Below are 16,644 nucleotides of genomic sequence, written 5' to 3'. Positions count from 1 at the left end.
AGTCTGTTTCAAGAGTAGCTTTCCATCATAAATCACTAGTTTCTGCCTTATTATCTTGTTTTTCTCACAGATGCATTATGCGTCAATCTCCTGTTGTGGACAGTGCAGCCATCCGCTTTTTAAAAAATCTTTTTTGTTTTGGAAAAATTACCTTTGACAAGAAAGCCTAATTTGCTCTTTTTTGTTTGTTTTCTCTTCTGTTTTTTTTTTCTTCCCCCCTTTCTCACCATCTCTTCTCCCCTGTATTTTTCTTTCTCTCCCTCTCTTTCTTTCATTCTTTCTCCCTGTCCTATCCCCTAGTCATGTCTGTCCCGTCTGTAACAACTGAAAATCAAATCAAATAAATACATAATTATAATAAAGGTCAATCAAATGGACCAATATGACAAGGCCACGATGATCCACTTGTAAATCCACTTGTAAATCCACTTGGCATCTTTCTTGGCCTTCAGACAACAATTCTAATGGCTAAAGATCCAAACAGGACAGGCAAAAAAACAAAAACAAAAAACAAACACAGCGAACATGGAAACAAAACTTTCAAAATAAAACAAGAAACATGGAGAGACTTGAATTGGGAGACGCAAGCTTGACACAAGAGATAGAGAGAGGGCGAGGGACACAGATGAGAAAGACACAAGGGGACCCTACATAGATGAGGAGATGACACATGACAAACAGGAAAAGACTCATAAACACGGAGACATAGGTGAAATATAAACTAGACTAAAACTCAGCTAAATCCTAACTAATAATGACAACACAAGAACTTAACATATTTCCAATATAACATAAGCAGGGCTCTAGACTAACTTTTTGCACTGGTGTGCCTAACTTTTTTTTTCTTAGGTGCACCAGCACAAAAGTTAGGTGCACCCAAATCTTTCAACCGCATCACTTAACATCAGTTTTACATGTGCACTTTTTTGAGGGGAAAGTTGCTGTCCATACAGACAACATTAATTTGCAAATGATTACTAACAATCTTGTCAACACAAAGTTCTTTATTTGGAGCACCTTTCTACAAGAAAGATAAGTTACTGAAAAAAGTGCTTGTGCTTAAAGTGCACTTTTTGGCAATATTGTAGGGAATAATAAACTTAATCATCATCTCGGCCTCCTCTGATGACCTGTTTACTGCTGCCTGCCGCAGCAGTAAAGGAAGTGGGGAGAGGGGACACTTGGACAGTGCATTTATCGCAGCATATAATGCAGGGGTGGGCAATTAATTTTTACAAGGGGCCACATGAGAAACCTGAGTTGTGTCAGAGGGCCACGTCAACGACAACTTGAACCCAAGTCTGCTTAACTTTCTTAAATTGTAAAATTCACTAAATTATATATTACGAATAGCTGGTACTGGTAATCAGAAGAATAAAACTAATATAAAATAATGTAAGTATTTATATTGGGCTATGCTATGTGCATAAGCCAAATAAAACAAAAACAACCACTGAATCAGTGTTATTTTATTTTAACATGTTTAACTCAACAAACAAGAAGTTTATAGAAATGCAACAATACAATGACTTGTGTCATGTTTTCCTCCTTTTCAGTGAGAACAATCCAGCCTGTTCTGGGTTTAAACAAGGGCATTGAAATCTGGCTGAATGTCTGAGGTGGCTATGCGAAGAACAGCTGAGAGGTGGTCATCAGTGACAGAGGACCTGTGTTTGGATTTGTTGAACTTCATCACCGAGAATGTCTGTTCACATACATAGGACTAGAATCCTCTGAGCATGATTCCTCAGGTGTGGAAAGTTCTCTTCTTTGAGGGAGGAATAAAAGTCCAGCAGTGAGACTGACCTGAAGTGCTCTGCCAGAAGTCTATCAGACTGCAGGTCGATGAGTTCCATCTGAACATCACTTGAAGCATTATCCACACTGCAGGTGAAGGGAGAAGAAGCCATGTCCATTTCATTTTCAAGAGCTTTGAAATCTTGAAATTGCCTTGAAAACTCTGCATGCAGTACTTCTAACATGGCTGAGTACTTGTGGAGGTGATTGGCATTTGGAAGAGCCTCCTTTAGTGTTGGCAAGTGGGTCAGAAGGTTGTTCTTCACTTGGCTTGAGATAAGCTGCAACTTCCTCATGAAAGCCTTTACTGCACTGTACATCTCATGCACAAAAAGTCCCCTGCACTGCAGTTTGACATTTAGTTGGTTCATTAGTGCAGTCACATCCACAGCAAATCTGAGTTCTGCCACCCAATCTTCATCTGAAAGCTCTGGGACGTCATGTCCTTTCTTCACACAGAAATCCTGAATCTGTTCTCTCAGATCCCAGACACTTTTCAGTACATTGCTTAGGCTGAGCCACCTGACAGAGCAGTGGTAGCTGATGTCACCATGTGACATCTCACTTTCCTCCAAAAGAGCAATAAATTGTCTGTGACTTAATGCTCTTTCTCTGATGAAGTTAACTGTTTTAGTTACAACATCAACAACGTGGTCCATCTTTAACACTATCTTACACAACACTTCCTGATGTATAATACAGCTGTTCTTCAGCTGAAGCTCCAAGTTCTCAGCGATGTCCTCAACTCTCCTCGTCACAGTACGTCGGGAGAGTGAAACGTTCTCAAACGCGTCCTTTTTCCCTGGGCATATCAGTGCAACGGAATCCAATAAGCACTCCTTAATAAACTCTCCATCAGAAAATGCCTTACTTTTCCTGGCGATTTTGTGAGATATTATATAACTTGTCCGAACGGCTGCTTCTTTGGTGGTGTGAAGTTTGGTGAAAAGTCCTTTTTGGGTTTGCAGTTTTGCTAGCAATGCATCACCCTTGCGCGCTCTTTTTCAGACTCTTTCAGATTTCTGTATTTATCTTCATGTTTGGTCGTGTAGTAGGGATTCAAATTGTAATCTTTTAACACAGCGACCTGTGTACCACAGACCAAGCACACAGCTTTGCCTTTAATTTTTGTGAACAAGTACTTGGCATTCCATGTCCTGTTAAAAACATACATTTGTTATCAACTTTTCGCTTTTTAGCGTGTGCTGCCATCTTGAGGCTAACATCATTTATGGCTGTTCACCTTCACTCAAAGCTCGCAACACGCACATACGTCAATATGGAAGTAGCGTAGCGCTTTTCAAAATAAAAGCAGCAGCGTCGTATTGCACCCACTACATATTTACATTTTACATTTACATAATCTATCTAGTGGTAATTTATTATTGACCTCGCGCGGGCCTGAAAAGGATACACAAAGGGCCGGATGTGGCCCGCGGGCCGTAATATGCCCAGGTCTGATATAATGTCATTTCTGGATACACTGTGCTTTTTCAGCGTTTCAATTCAAAACGCATTAGCACCAGTCACAAATGCAGTATTGCTGGCCATGGTCTTTCCACACTCACAACAGTAAATGCAGTGCATCTTGTTGTCAGCTTTACTGTATCTTAGCCAGGGAAACTGGTCAAGCCACTCTCTTCCAAATGTTTACTCTTTCCCCCTTTTACTTTAAGTGGGCTCTGGCTCAGAGTGGATCATATGTGGCTCATTATGTGATGCCATCTCCAAACCAGTGTTAGACATACCCTGAAAGGTCAATGTCTTCGTGTCAGAGCACTGGCTATGAATTTCAGACGGATCAGGCCTTAACTTGATGAAAAAGTTCAATCATTCTTTTCATCTTTTCTCACTACCCACAGCTACATCCACCTCTGTCAGGCCTAGACTACTCATTAGGGCTAGGTATCGTCACTGATTCCTTCAATCGATTTGATTCAATTCAATTTTGACTCAGACAGTCAGAAATATTAAAATTCTGGTAATTTATCAGTACTGACACTTGTGAGACTTCATCAGAGGTGTAAGCATCACAGCAGATGCCTTTGTGTCAAAGTAACTGAGGATAAAACACAAAAACATGATGGAGATTTTCCTGGCCACGCTTTTTATAGCAGATAACTGCCTTAAAAATATTCTGCAGTAGAACAAAAACGTAACAAAACCATGAATCAACATAAGAAAATTACCCGATGCTGCTGAAGTGAAGCAGAGTAATGTTACAGAGACTTTATTAGAGACATGGCTAAGCGTTTTGTAATTTGGCATCATTGTAAAACGTTTATATTTCTTCAGTATTGAACAGCAGAAATGAGGCTTTCTTGACGGAGGCTATTTTTGGGGAAAGAAAAAAAACAGCGACCGACAGCGCTGTACACAATGGTAGACTGGTGTGTAATAAGCAAATGAATAATGCAGAAAACCGAGATTTAAGATGGGGAAACTGTTCTTGAAGTACATTTTGGTCGGAGAGGGACAAAACCTGTAGCTCAAAATCTGTGTGCTGTCGACTCACTGATGCGTCAGGTCCACACTTTGTGTTGACATTTATCTGGAATCTGTTTACTTGCTCTCATTTACCGTTTTAGCTGTTTGGTGGTTGTTGAAATAGGTTGGTGACCTCCTGGCATTACTGGCAAAATGCATTTATATTTAACAATTGATTCAGGATTTAATGAATCAATATTGCGTTATTCAAGCTAAAATCAGCTTTAACCCTCTCAAGGCAGGCGTTGCCGATTTGCAACAGTTAAAAACTAACAACCTGATTACCCCACATACATATTTTATGAGGTTTTTTTTTACTCAGAAGTACCACTGCAGAAGTTTTTGTCGATTATTGAAACCCTCCCTACTACTCACCCCTATCTATCCACCTGGACTATCAAACGTACATACATGTAGGCCAACAGGAATATCTGGACCACAGCCAATTAAAGAGGTCCCACCCCTGACTATCTCTGATTGGTTTAGACCACGATTGTTTGTGTTTGTGTGTTTGTTTGTTGTTGAGCACACAGACTTTCAGAGTTGCGGGCACTTTTTTTTTTTTTTTTTTTTTTTACTCAAACGGCTGGTCGCACTGGTGCAACCTGGGATTTTTTTTTAGTCGCACCATTGAGAAATTAGGTCACATTTGCAACTCAATTGGTCACACTGTAGAGCCCTGATAAGAAATCAAAAGTACAAAATAAACTCAAAATGCTGGGTCACAAACCCAGCCCCCTGAAATGTTATCCGCTTAAGCCTAATTTAAAAAGTGGAGACGATGTCTGTCTTTCAAATTCAAACTGGGAACTGGTTCTACTGAAGAGGGCCTTGAAAACTGAAGGCTATGCCACACATTCAAACTGCTACAGCACAGTTCTTTTAATTTCAGTGGTAGCAAAATATTCTGAACTGTTCTTTGAGCAGTTTTGGAGGAATAGGATTTAGGAATAAATTAAAAGAAATTGCTTAAGTTGTTGAATGTAGAAAGGTTGATATGAGAGAAAACCTTAAGTAAATTTCAGCAGTTACGAAATTTGCGCCACTTTATGACACGTGTGCAATGGATTTGAATATTCATCAAGTCATTACTAGGTAAAGCTTAAGGAACTGCTTGGCTTAATGGGGCTCTAACTCTTTGTCAGGCTGGCTAAAGTGCTGTTACTGTAATTCAAAAAATTAAACATTATCTAAATATGATCACTCAAAAATAGTGTTTTTAGGAAGTACTGTTAAATGTCCATTTCCTAAGACATATATCAGGACAGTTCCAGAGTTTGTTAAAATAGAATGCGATCATTTACGATCCGGGACTAATATTACTGACTTACCCAACTTGACACTGGAGACGCTTGGATAAGTGCAAATTCTATTTTATTCACACACTTTGGCTGAAAGTAACACAGCTTAAAACTCACTGCTCCTGTGCTCTGTTTTCATACATCCAGCTCAGTACTCTCCTTCTCCCAACATGCTACTGTTTTTAGAGACACGAGAGCCATGATTAAATATCTGCCCACAGCTGCGTCAAGCAGCCTCCCCTACCAGTGCCTCTGAACCCACTGCACCACCCCTCCACTTACGGTTGAGCCGTAAACCAAACCCCTTCGCCAAAACCGCATCTATATTGATGTTAAAATAACCCACTATATATAACTTTTTTTCTGAACTAAGGACTAGATCAGATAAAAAGTCAGGGGAGAAGTAATACTGAACACGCTGACATCACACATGGACATGAACCTTCAAAGTAAAACAGGAAATAACAACACAAAGACGCAGACAAGACTCTGAACTACACCTGCAGGAAAAACGAGGACACCAAAACAAAACCTAAGAACTAAACCCTTAACTAAACTGAAACATAGAATTCTAGTAATAGTCAAGGAAGAACAAGAATCAGAATATAATACAAAATACAAAATCAAACCAAAACATGACAACTCAAAATACTGGGTCAAACTGACCCAGAACCGTGACATATCAAGCATTTCGATATGTACAGCTCTGCAACACATACAAGTGAAGAGAAGACCATACTTCTTCAGTTCCTTTCTTGCATCCTTCACATAGAACAGTCCAAAGCAATCCATGCCACAATATGTGAATGAAGGGGTAATTTCCATTCTGTCCTCTGGCAAATCTGCCATTTTTGGATCTTGTGTGTGCCTTCTATACTTCCTGCATGTGACACACTTATATGTGAGGCAACTGCACTGCTGCATCCAATGACCCATATCCCATTAGATCGCAATTCATTTACAGTCATACCTCCTCCTTGATGCTGTACTTTCTCATGATAATGCTTGATCAATAAAGAAGACATGTGACTTGTTTTTGGCAGAATGGCAGGATGTTTAACACGTGGATGAAGATCAGTTTTTGTTAAGCGGCCCCCTATTCTCAGCACACCCTGCTCATCCAAAAATTGACTTAATTTGCATAGCTAGTTTGCTTTGTCTTTGCATTGCTGTAAATTCTTGATTTCACTGCTGAATGCTTCTCTTTGGACCAATCTGATTATGAAAAGTTCAGCTTGTTGTCTTTCCTCAACACTTGTACTTCCATTGAGTTTGGGACCAAGACCCTTGACTTGCTTAGCATGACGTTTAATATAAGCAATAGCCTTAACAGCTCTTTTCGAGTCAGAAAACTTAGTCAGGCGGTCCAACAATGTTCTATTTACCCTTGCACTGGTGTTGAACACCTGAGCCCTTCGAAGTTCTGGATCATTGTCACTAACCTCTCCCACCTCAGCATCTCTTGTGGGTAGCTCCTTTTCCCACAGAAAGTCTGGGCCAGTGAACCAATTTGAAGCAACAAGCTGATCTGCCGATAACCCTCTCGAAGCATGGTCCACCGGATTGTCTTCGGATTGCACATAATACCATTGGTTGGCATCTATGGTGGCTTTAATTCTCTGGATCCTATTTGCCACGAAAACATGAAAGCATCTGGCATCATTATTAATGTACCTGAGAACAATCTTCGAATCAGTCCAATAATATTCTTTAAGGTTGTCAATTTCGAGCTCATGTTTTAATACAGCACCCATCTTCGCAGCAATCACTGCTGCAGACAGCTCAAGCCTTGGAACTGTTGTGACCTTAGTGGGGGCAACACGCGCTTTCCCCATGACAAGTGAGCAGTGTACGCTGCCATTAGAGTTGACTGCTCTTAGATAAGTGCACTCCCCATAACCTGTGAAGCTAGCATCTGTAATATGTAATTCATACTGCTTGACATCTACAAAGTTTGCTGGTATGTAGCACCTCTTAATCTTTACCTGACACAAGTTATGGAGATGTTGTAGCCATGATTGCCACTGTGATCTGCACTCCTCTGAAAGTGGTTCATCAACTAGCTTTTTCTTGACTCACCTGTTGCAAGATCAACTAACCACGTAAAACAAATGGTGCTACGAAACCCAAAGGATCGTAGATGGAAGCTACTGTGGATAGCACTCCTCTTCTCGTCATTGAGTGTTTCTTGACAGTTACTCTGAACTGAAAGTCATCAGAGGATATGCACCATTGCACACCCAGTGCTCTTTCTAGGAGTGGCTCCCCTAAATCTAAGGCAGAGGCATTTCCGTCTTCTTTGTGCTTTATTTCTTCATGCATTTTAGTCAAAAACCGGAGATCTTCTTGCAAGAGATTTGCCTCTTCTCCAAGCCTTTCACTGAAGTCAGATTTCAGCACCTTAAGTACATCTTCTGGCGCAGTCATCTCCTTAATTCTTGTCTTGCAAACATAATGAACTTCGCTCTTCAACTTACTTGTTACTTTGGGATCAGGGGTCACTTGCTTTACAATGATGTGGTGACTTACTCCAATTGCATCACTGTAGTGTTCGCCTGGATCACCATAGCTCACTATGCACCAGCCTACATCAGTTTTCTGTACGAAGGGCTGGTTGTTCTCATCACATACAACTTCTCTAGGCACTAGTGCTTGTGAACAGTTATACCCGATAAGAAGACCGATTTCACATTTCTTCGGCGGGGCAATGTGTTCCGCAAGATGCTCTAAATGAGGCCATGTCCTTGCAGTCTCTGGCGTTGGAATGTGTGTACGATTGGCAGGTATGAATTCACAAGTGTAGACCGTTGGCACTGTGATCTTCTTAGAAGATAACCCTCTTATTTGTAGACCTTTGAGTCTTTTGCATGGTACAATTGTCTCCTTAGACAACACTGTGGTCAGCTTCAACTTAACTGGCTCTGCATTAACATCAAGCGCATCCGCTACTTCTTCAAGAATGAACAAAGAGTCACTTTGTGAATCTAACAGAGCATAGACGAGGACTTCTTTATTTGAATTACTTGGCATTGATGCATAAACAGGAACTATTGCTGAAGTCTGAGCACTATTACCATCATGCACAACTCTATTGGATGTGGTTTCTTGAGTGGTTTCTTGCAGCGATTGTGGCTTTCTTTCGTTACTGCACCTTGTCTCGTCATTGTCTTGTTGTTTTAAACGGTCCTCATGTAGGCATGTGGGGTGGCGTTTTGAGCAGGTGTTGCAGACCATTCGGTTGCTGCAGTTCTTGGATTGATGGCCAGGACTCAAACAGCCGAAGCACAGTTTCTCACCTTGAATGAACTTCACTCGGTCAGCAACTGGCCTTGCAGTTAGTCTACTACACTTATGCAAGACATGTCCTGTTTTCTTACAAAACATACATGTGCTTATGTTCTTCTCACTGGTGTTAGCTGTAAAAATCCTTGCACTTGCTGCTTGGTTCTTAGAGGTCACTACATTCTGAGGTTTAGATCTTGTCTTTTCCAAATCCGCAATGTCAGGAAGGTTACAAAAATACTTAAAATCTGGGAACCTTCCATGCTCTAGCTCAGGGGTGGGCAATTCCAGGCCCCAAGGGCCGGTGTCCTGCAGGTTTTAGATCGCACCTTGGGTCTACACACCTGAACCACATGATTAGTTCGTTACCAGTCCTCTGGAGAACTGCAGGAGCTAATTTAACCAAAACAGCTGTGTTGGTTGAAGGACACATCTAAAACCTGCAGGGACACCGGCCCTCGAGGCCTGGAGGTGCCCACCCCTGCTCTAGCTGATACTGCATGGCTTTTTGGTTCCATCTGTTGGTTAACCAGTCAGGCAACTTGGCTGTCAGTTTTTGATTTTCAATGCCATCATCAAGAATACGCAGACTCTCATTGTGAGCCATGGCACATTCACAACTGCGTAAAAAGTCCACAAATTTCCTTACGTCAGCGCTCTCTCTTGACTCTGTTTTTGGCCAGGAATGTAATTTGTCTCGGCAGGCTTTTGGCAATCATAAAAGGCTGGCAACATATGCAGTATCTGAACCAATTCAGAAAATAACCGTCTAATGCCTCTTTAGCCACTCCTCCAACATATTTCTGAAGGAAGAATATTTTCTCTGAGCTTGGAATGTTTTTCTTTTCAATTACAGCTTGGAAGGATGACTTCCAATGATTAAACTTGAGTGGATCACCACTAAAAACTGTGGGCTCTGGAATAGGTAGCCTATTTGCTGATATAGCCTCAGCTAAGACCTTCACAAGCTCTCCTGTGCCATCTTGAAGCATATGTGTTGGCACTGCATCCTTTGGTGGTTGCGAGTGCTGGTCCTCAGAGTTCACCTGATTGAGTCAGTCAGGCTATACAGACATATAGGATAAATACTGTTTATAAATACATTCATATTATGATCATTCTCACTGTACTTTATGTATATATTAAAAGGAAAATCTTTGTGTATTTTAATGTATATAGTAACCCATGTGTCCATAGTATAGTATTTTCCGTTTTTTTTTTTTTTTCCAGGCTATTTTTCTTATTTATTTTTTATTGTTTTCTAATGCATCTCTAATTCAGCTTTTCTTCCTGTCCCTTGCGCTGCTGTAACAAGTGAATTTCCCCAGTGTGGGATTAAATAAAGTCTATGTCTAACATAAATACAGAGACATGGAAACATGGATTTTATTACTCTGATGGATGTATCAGAGCAACTTGGGGTTGTCCTCTTGCCCAAGGATTTTTGGCATGCAGACTGGGGCTACCATTGAACCACCAATCTTCAGATTATTAAATGACCTTCTCTACCTGCTGAGCTACAAAATGGAAATGATTCACTGAAATTTCTATTCTTGTTTAAAATAGAACTAGCCAGTTGTACAGCTACAGTGTAAAACAGCTTTGGCATTACTTGAATAGGTGGCATTTCTTTTTTGATACTTTTGTAGTAAGCTCTTGCTCTTGTTCTTTTTGTCTTTTCCCCTATTAGGCGTGATCTACACCACTGATATGTTGGACCGAGAGAGCAAGGACTCCTATTGGCTAACAGTTTATGCCACCGACCACGGTGTGGTTCCTCAGTTCACCAGTATTGACGTATTTATCCAGGTGGAGGATGTTAATGACAACGCCCCGTTGACTTCTGAACCTCTGTACCGAACCTCAGTGCCTGAGAATTCTCCACGTGATGTTTCTGTAATCCAGATCGAGGCTCAAGATCCTGATGCCACACTCTCCACTACTGCTGAGAGGCTCAACTACCGCATTATTAGTGGAAACCCACAGAATTTCTTCACCGTCAATACCCGCACTGGTGAGAAAGCATGTGTGCATCTTTCATCAAAAAGGTAGTGCTATATGTTAACATAAGCAAATTTAATTAGAAACCAGGAGTTGTAATTATAGGTTTAGGTTATAGGTTATAGGTTATTTTTTTCAGTAATAAATTATCTTTCTTTTGTCTGCTGTGCATAACAAGTAGCAGTAACACTTACAGCTTGGTAATAAAGTGATAATAGCAGGGTAACAAGGCAGAAACAAGAACCTAATGATATGGTAATTTCTAAGTTATTACCACTAATTTACAAAGCAGTAACCAATTACTGCGACAAAATGTTTCTCCCACTAAAAACGCTGTGTCCTGATGAACAGAATCAACCTTTAGGGATTTACTTAGCTGGGTAATTGAGCATGCATCAAGACATCCAAGTAATTTAATCCTAACAACAACGGTTACAATTGAGTAGAAGTATACTGAAATTCATGTAATTGGATAATAGACCCCCAAAACTGGGGGTAATAATGTGGAAATAAAAACATCCCCATGAGGCAAAACCAATTAGTAGTAGGTCTCTCAAAGTCCACCATCATCTCCACTGTCTTGAGCAGGGTGAGCTCCAGGTATGACATGTTCAGTTTTTTCTTAAGGAAGTACAGGAGAATGTCTGTGGTTTAAAATGTGTAATTGGCTTCAACAATTGAAATTACAAGTTTACAGCGCTGGACCTCGGTGTGAAATCAGCCACCTGCCTCATATGAAGGATGACCTTCAGATTGGGCTATACAGTTTTATACCACCACAATAATAAGTATTATTATGACTACTTCCGGAAGCGGCATGGCGTCCCTCTGTCTCCCTGTGTTTGGGACATTCTGTTCGGACTCCCTTGGCTCAGAAAATATCATCCTGACTTTTAACCAGTTATGATGTGTAAGCATGTTCTGGACCAGACAGTGGATTCATGGATGTACCTGTCATCCATGAACTTAAAGAGTTTCACAGATTATTCTCCTGAGGTGCATCCATTAGTGTAGAGGGAGAAGAGCAGTGAGGAAAAAACATACCCCTGGGGGAGGCCGGTGCTGATGGTCTTAGTGGGATGTGATGCTTTTTCAGTGCTCACCTGCTGCTTGCTTGTAGTCATTTAATCCTTTGATGGTGGACTTCTTTGAGATCAAGTTGACAGTGGAGCGTTTGAAGCCGGAGGGGACTTCACACAGCTCCAGAGATCTGTTAAAGATGGGGGCCAGTTGGTTGGCACAGACTTTCAGATAGGAGGGAAACACACCATCAGGTCCTGGAGCTTTTCTAGTCTTCTGTCTCTGGAAGAGCAGACACACATCGTCCTCAAGGATCTTTAATGCAGGTCAGGGGTCAGAGGGGAGGGGGATGAGGGCTGCAAGTAGTTTTTTTGTGTAGGCATTAGGTGAGGGTGAGCCGGTGGGAGGTATGAATGATTGTCTTTCAAATCTGCAGTAGAAGGTGTTAAGGTTGTTAGCCATTCGGCTTCTCTTCAGGGTGCTGGGATGGACTCCTGTAGCTGGGGATGTGCTGCAGGCCTGGTGTAGGGTTGCTGGCTAAGAAGCTGTTTTTAAGCTTCTCCCTTCAGTTCCTTTTACCCTGATCTTCTTGCTCAGCTCATTTCTGCCCTGCTTGTACAGGGCCCAGCCCCTGCTGCTGTAGGTCTCCTCCTTGGTCCTTCTTGGCGCAGCTTCTTCAGAATTGGAGTGAACCATGGTTTGTTATTATTGCATTTGCAAAAGGTCTTAGTCTGCCCACACAAGTCTGCACAAAAACTTATGTATGATGTCAGTATGTTCATTCAAATCGGAAGTTGCAGCTTCAAAAACACTCCAGTCTGTGCAGTCAAGGCAGGATTGTAATTTGTCCCAAGTGCTTGGTCCACTTCTTCATAGTTTTAAGTTAAGTTCTTCATAGTTTTTAAAATAAGTAAAATTAAGTAAGTAAAATTTATTTATATAGCGCTTTTCACAGATAAAAATCACAAAGTGCTTTACAACACAGGAAATGGGAATATAAAAACAATATAACAGTAAATAAAACAATGTAAAACAATAAAACTATAAAAACAGCATAAGAAGAAATTAATCAAATGCTTTTCTAAATAAAAATGTCTTCAGCTGTTTCTTAAAAGAATCAATGGAGTCCGTGCAGCGGAGAGACAGTGGAAGAGAATTCCACAACCGTGGTGCCACAGTCTGAAAGGCCCGATCACCACGAGTTTTAAAACGAGTGCGCGGTACCACCAGCAGTCCCTGATCTAATGACCTTAAAGCCCGAGAAGATGAATTTGGTTTCAGCAGGTCAGATAAATATTGAGGAGCTTGACCATGTAGGGCCCTAAAGGTTAGAACTAAAATTTTAAAATGAAACCTAAAATTTGCAGGCAACCAGTGAAGGGAGGCCAAGACTGGAGTGATATGCGATCTTCTCTTGGTGCCTGTTAAGAGACGTGCTGCAGCATTCTGCACAGTCTGAAGACGATTTAAGGCTGATTTGTTAAAACAAGTAAAAAGGCCATTACAGTAGTCTAAACGAGAAGAAATAAAAGCATGAATAATCATCTCAAGTTCAAGCTTTGATACCATTAGTCTGAGTTTAGAGATATTCCGTAAATGATAAAAACAGTTTCGGACCAGCTGCTTAGAGTGCTGCTCGAGCAACATCAAGCTGACAAATATGACACCGAAGTTTCTAAGGCTTGATTTTACATAAGGGTCTAAGAAGCTGATATGCTGCCTGATTTCTTGGACCATGTGGTCTGGAGCAATAATTAGAGTTTCTGTTTTATCAGAGTTTAGTTGGAGAAAATTGTCATATAACCATTTGTTGATTTCTGTCAGGCAATTACTTAAATTAGACAATTTATAAAACTCAGACATTTTGAAGGAACAGTATAGTTGGATGTCGTCAGCATAGAGATGATAGGAGATATATTTATAGCGCTTAATAATTTGGCCTAGGGGGAATACATAAAGTAGAAAGAGAATTGGACCCAGGACAGATCCCTGAGGTACCCCACACGGCAAAACTGTTGATTCTGATGTGACATGGTTCATGCAAACAGTAAAAGATCTCTCAGACAGATATGATATAAACCATTTTAAAACATCACCAGTAATCCCAAACAAGTTCTCGAGTCTGTTTATCATGATACTGTGATCTACAGTGTCAAAAGCAGAGCTGAGATCCAACAGGACCAGCACTGTGTATTCTCCAGAGTCTGCTGCCATCAAGATATCCCTAGATACTCTAAGTAAGGCCGTTTCAGTGGAATGCAATTTACGAAAACCAGACTGGAAAGTGTCCATAACAGCATTTTTATCCAGGAAATAGTTAAGTTGTTCTAGTACTTTTTCTAAAATTTTCGATATAAAAGGCAATTTGGATATTGGCCTATAACTGTTAGGAAGAGATGGATCCAGCTGGGGTTTCTTTAATATTGGCTCAACAATAGCTTGTTTAAAGAAGCTGGGGACTGAGCCAGTATGAAGAGAAGTATTTATCATTTCCACAATACAGGGGCCAATGGAGTCAAACACACTATTGAAAAATGAAGATGGAAGGACATCAAGGGGGCTTGAAGTCTGTTTTATATGACAAAGCAGGCCTCTGATGTCTTGTAATGTAACAGGAGTAAAAGAGGACCAAGTATCAGAGGAGAGCAAGTTGAAAGTTTGATATTGAGAAGATGATGGAGAGATATTAGACCTGATGGCAATGACCTTATTTCTGAAATAGTTCATAAATTCATTGCATTCGGACGTTGAGTGAAATGGTGCACAAGGAGCATCAGGAGAAACAATACTCTTAATTGTTTTAAACAAGAATTTAGGATCTTTCTTTTTTGAAGCTATGAGGTGTGAAAAATACTCTGTTCTGGCATTTTTGTTGTCATTTAGCAAGAGGATAGATTCTTTAAGGTGTAACTTATAAACCTCAAGCTTGGAAGCCTTCCACAAACGTTCTAGCTTGCAACAATATCTCCTGAAATTACAAATGTTTTCATTTAACCAAGCATGAGATTTCAAACATAGGACAGTACTTTTTGTTAGAGGTGCAACTATGTCTAAAATAGAATTACACTGGTTATTAAAGGATGAGACAAGAGAGTCCAAATCATTGTAAGTAATTTCAGCGTCAAACATGGCAGAGAACCTTTTGCCGGCGTTCTGGTTTATGATTCGCCTTTCAATTGTTATTTTGGGAGCCGGGGGATCCAAATAAAACGACAAGTTAAAATATATGCAGCTATGGTCACTCACATGGACATTTTCCACACGAATATTATTTATATTTAAACCCAAGGAGAAAACAAGGTCCAATGTGTGACCCTTTACATGTGTAGGGCCAGAAACATGCTGCATAAAATTAAAAGACTCTGTGATAGTCATGAAGTCAGCAGCCATATTACAGGATGCATCATCAATATGAAGGTTAAAATCTCCCAACATTACCACCTTCTCTAATTTAATAATAGATGATAGGAGGTCGTTAAATTCAGTTAAAAAGACTCCAGCAGGGCCAGGAGGTAGGTAGATTAAAATACAATAAAAGGTGTGCAAAGAGCCGACCTTGGTCATCTGAAGTTCAAATGAGGTAAAAGAATCCGAGTTCATCAGTCTGCATGTGAATCTGTCCCGGTGCACAACAGCGGGACCTCCACCACGTCCCGAAAGACGTGGAGTTCCGACGCGGAGCAGCCAGTCGAACAAATTTCCTTCAGATGTATATAATCCATGTTTTGTTGCCACGTCTCAGTTAAACACATGAAGTTGAGAGATTCCTTTATAAAAAGATCGTTTAAAATAAACGATTTGTTTGTGATTGAGCGAGTGTTGAGCAGGGCAAAGCCTGATTGAAGACGTTTGGTTGGTGCAGTCAACAGCTGACTGCAGTGGCACTCGAATTAAACACCTGTGCGCACCTCTACACCTGTTACGCCGGGCGGGGACTTCAGGGCTAGCAGAAGCTAATATCCATAGTGGTACATCACCTCTGCCATCAAAACGGCGGTCGAAGGAGGGACGCCAAGTGAACATGGGGCCATCAGACCATAGATTCCGAGCTGGGAACTGAAGTGTAGCGTCAGCACCAGGTGACAGTAGATGAATTGGTCGTAGGCACCGGGATTCTTCCCACATCCAAGAAGCTAATCTTCGGTACCTTCTCAGTCGCACCTGGACACCGGCCCTGGTTCCCCTACTTCTTCTTTTCTTCGTGTTAAATCCCACCGATATGTTCGGAAACATGCACTCGGGTGAGGAACACACAAAGGGTGGAGGGAAAAATTTCCTGTAACTGTCCCAGCTGTCAAAGTAGCTCTCCATTGAATCTTTGATATACAACATCATGCCCCGATCATAAGTATTGGTGGCAGAGACAAAATCAAAACACAGGACGGTAAAAATAATATTGCAAGTGACAATAGCGGCTAGTATAAAACTATACCAGCCTGCTGTACTAGCGGCACAAGCGGCAAAGCCAAACACAGGCGCCGTCTTTGTCCCTCTCAAATGGTAAATGGCCTGTATTTATATAGCTCTTTACTAGTCCCTACGGACCCCAAAGCGCTTTACATATCCAGTCATCCACTCATTCACACACACACACATTCACACACTGGTGATGGCAAGCTACATTGTAGCCACAGCCACCCTGGGGCACACTGACAGAGGCGAGGCTGCCGGACACGGGCCCTCTGACCACCACCAGTAGGCAACGGGTGAAGTTTCTTGCCCAAGGACACAATGACTGAGACTGTCCAAGCTGGGG

General features: G+C 41.1%; 2 protein-coding genes across 7 annotated transcripts in view; one reads left to right on the top strand and one right to left on the bottom strand.

Annotated features, from left to right (window-relative positions):
* fat3a (FAT atypical cadherin 3a) overlaps nt 1-16,644 on the top strand; it is a 175,588-nt gene that overhangs the window by 57,333 nt on the left and 101,611 nt on the right. For 5 of the 6 annotated variants that reach the window (XM_085184748.1, XM_085184745.1, XM_085184746.1 and 2 more), the window contains exon 3: nt 10,558-10,881. In XM_085184748.1, coding sequence (XP_085040874.1) covers nt 10,558-10,881 — 324 coding nt within the window. The remainder of the gene's footprint in view (nt 1-10,557; nt 10,882-16,644) is intronic. The other variant, XM_085184747.1, reaches the window with a different exon arrangement.
* LOC146504671 (general transcription factor II-I repeat domain-containing protein 2A-like) lies at nt 1,596-7,137 on the bottom strand. Its single transcript, XM_085131082.1, has 2 exons — nt 7,028-7,137; nt 1,596-2,796 (listed from the first exon to the last, which is right to left on the bottom strand). Exons 1-2 carry the CDS (start codon nt 7,135-7,137, stop codon nt 1,710-1,712), a joined length of 1,197 nt encoding a protein of 398 aa, XP_084987208.1. The 3' UTR covers nt 1,596-1,709.

Source organism: Neolamprologus multifasciatus, chromosome 14, assembly GCF_963576455.1.
Source record: "Neolamprologus multifasciatus chromosome 14, fNeoMul1.2, whole genome shotgun sequence".
NCBI lineage: Eukaryota > Metazoa > Chordata > Actinopteri > Cichliformes > Cichlidae > Neolamprologus > Neolamprologus multifasciatus.
This window is presented reverse-complemented; position numbering and strand designations above follow the sequence as displayed.

Excerpts from the sequence above, each read along its gene's own strand:
- LOC146504671 (XM_085131082.1), bottom strand. The coding sequence starts at position 7,137 with ATGCTTCGAGAGGGTTATCGGCAGATCAGCTTGTTGCTTCAAATTGGT. Across the intron at positions 2,797-7,027 it reads GAGATGCTGAGGTGGGAGAG|AGCGCGCAAGGGTGATGCAT; the intron begins GTTAGTGACAAT and ends AGTCTGAAAAAG.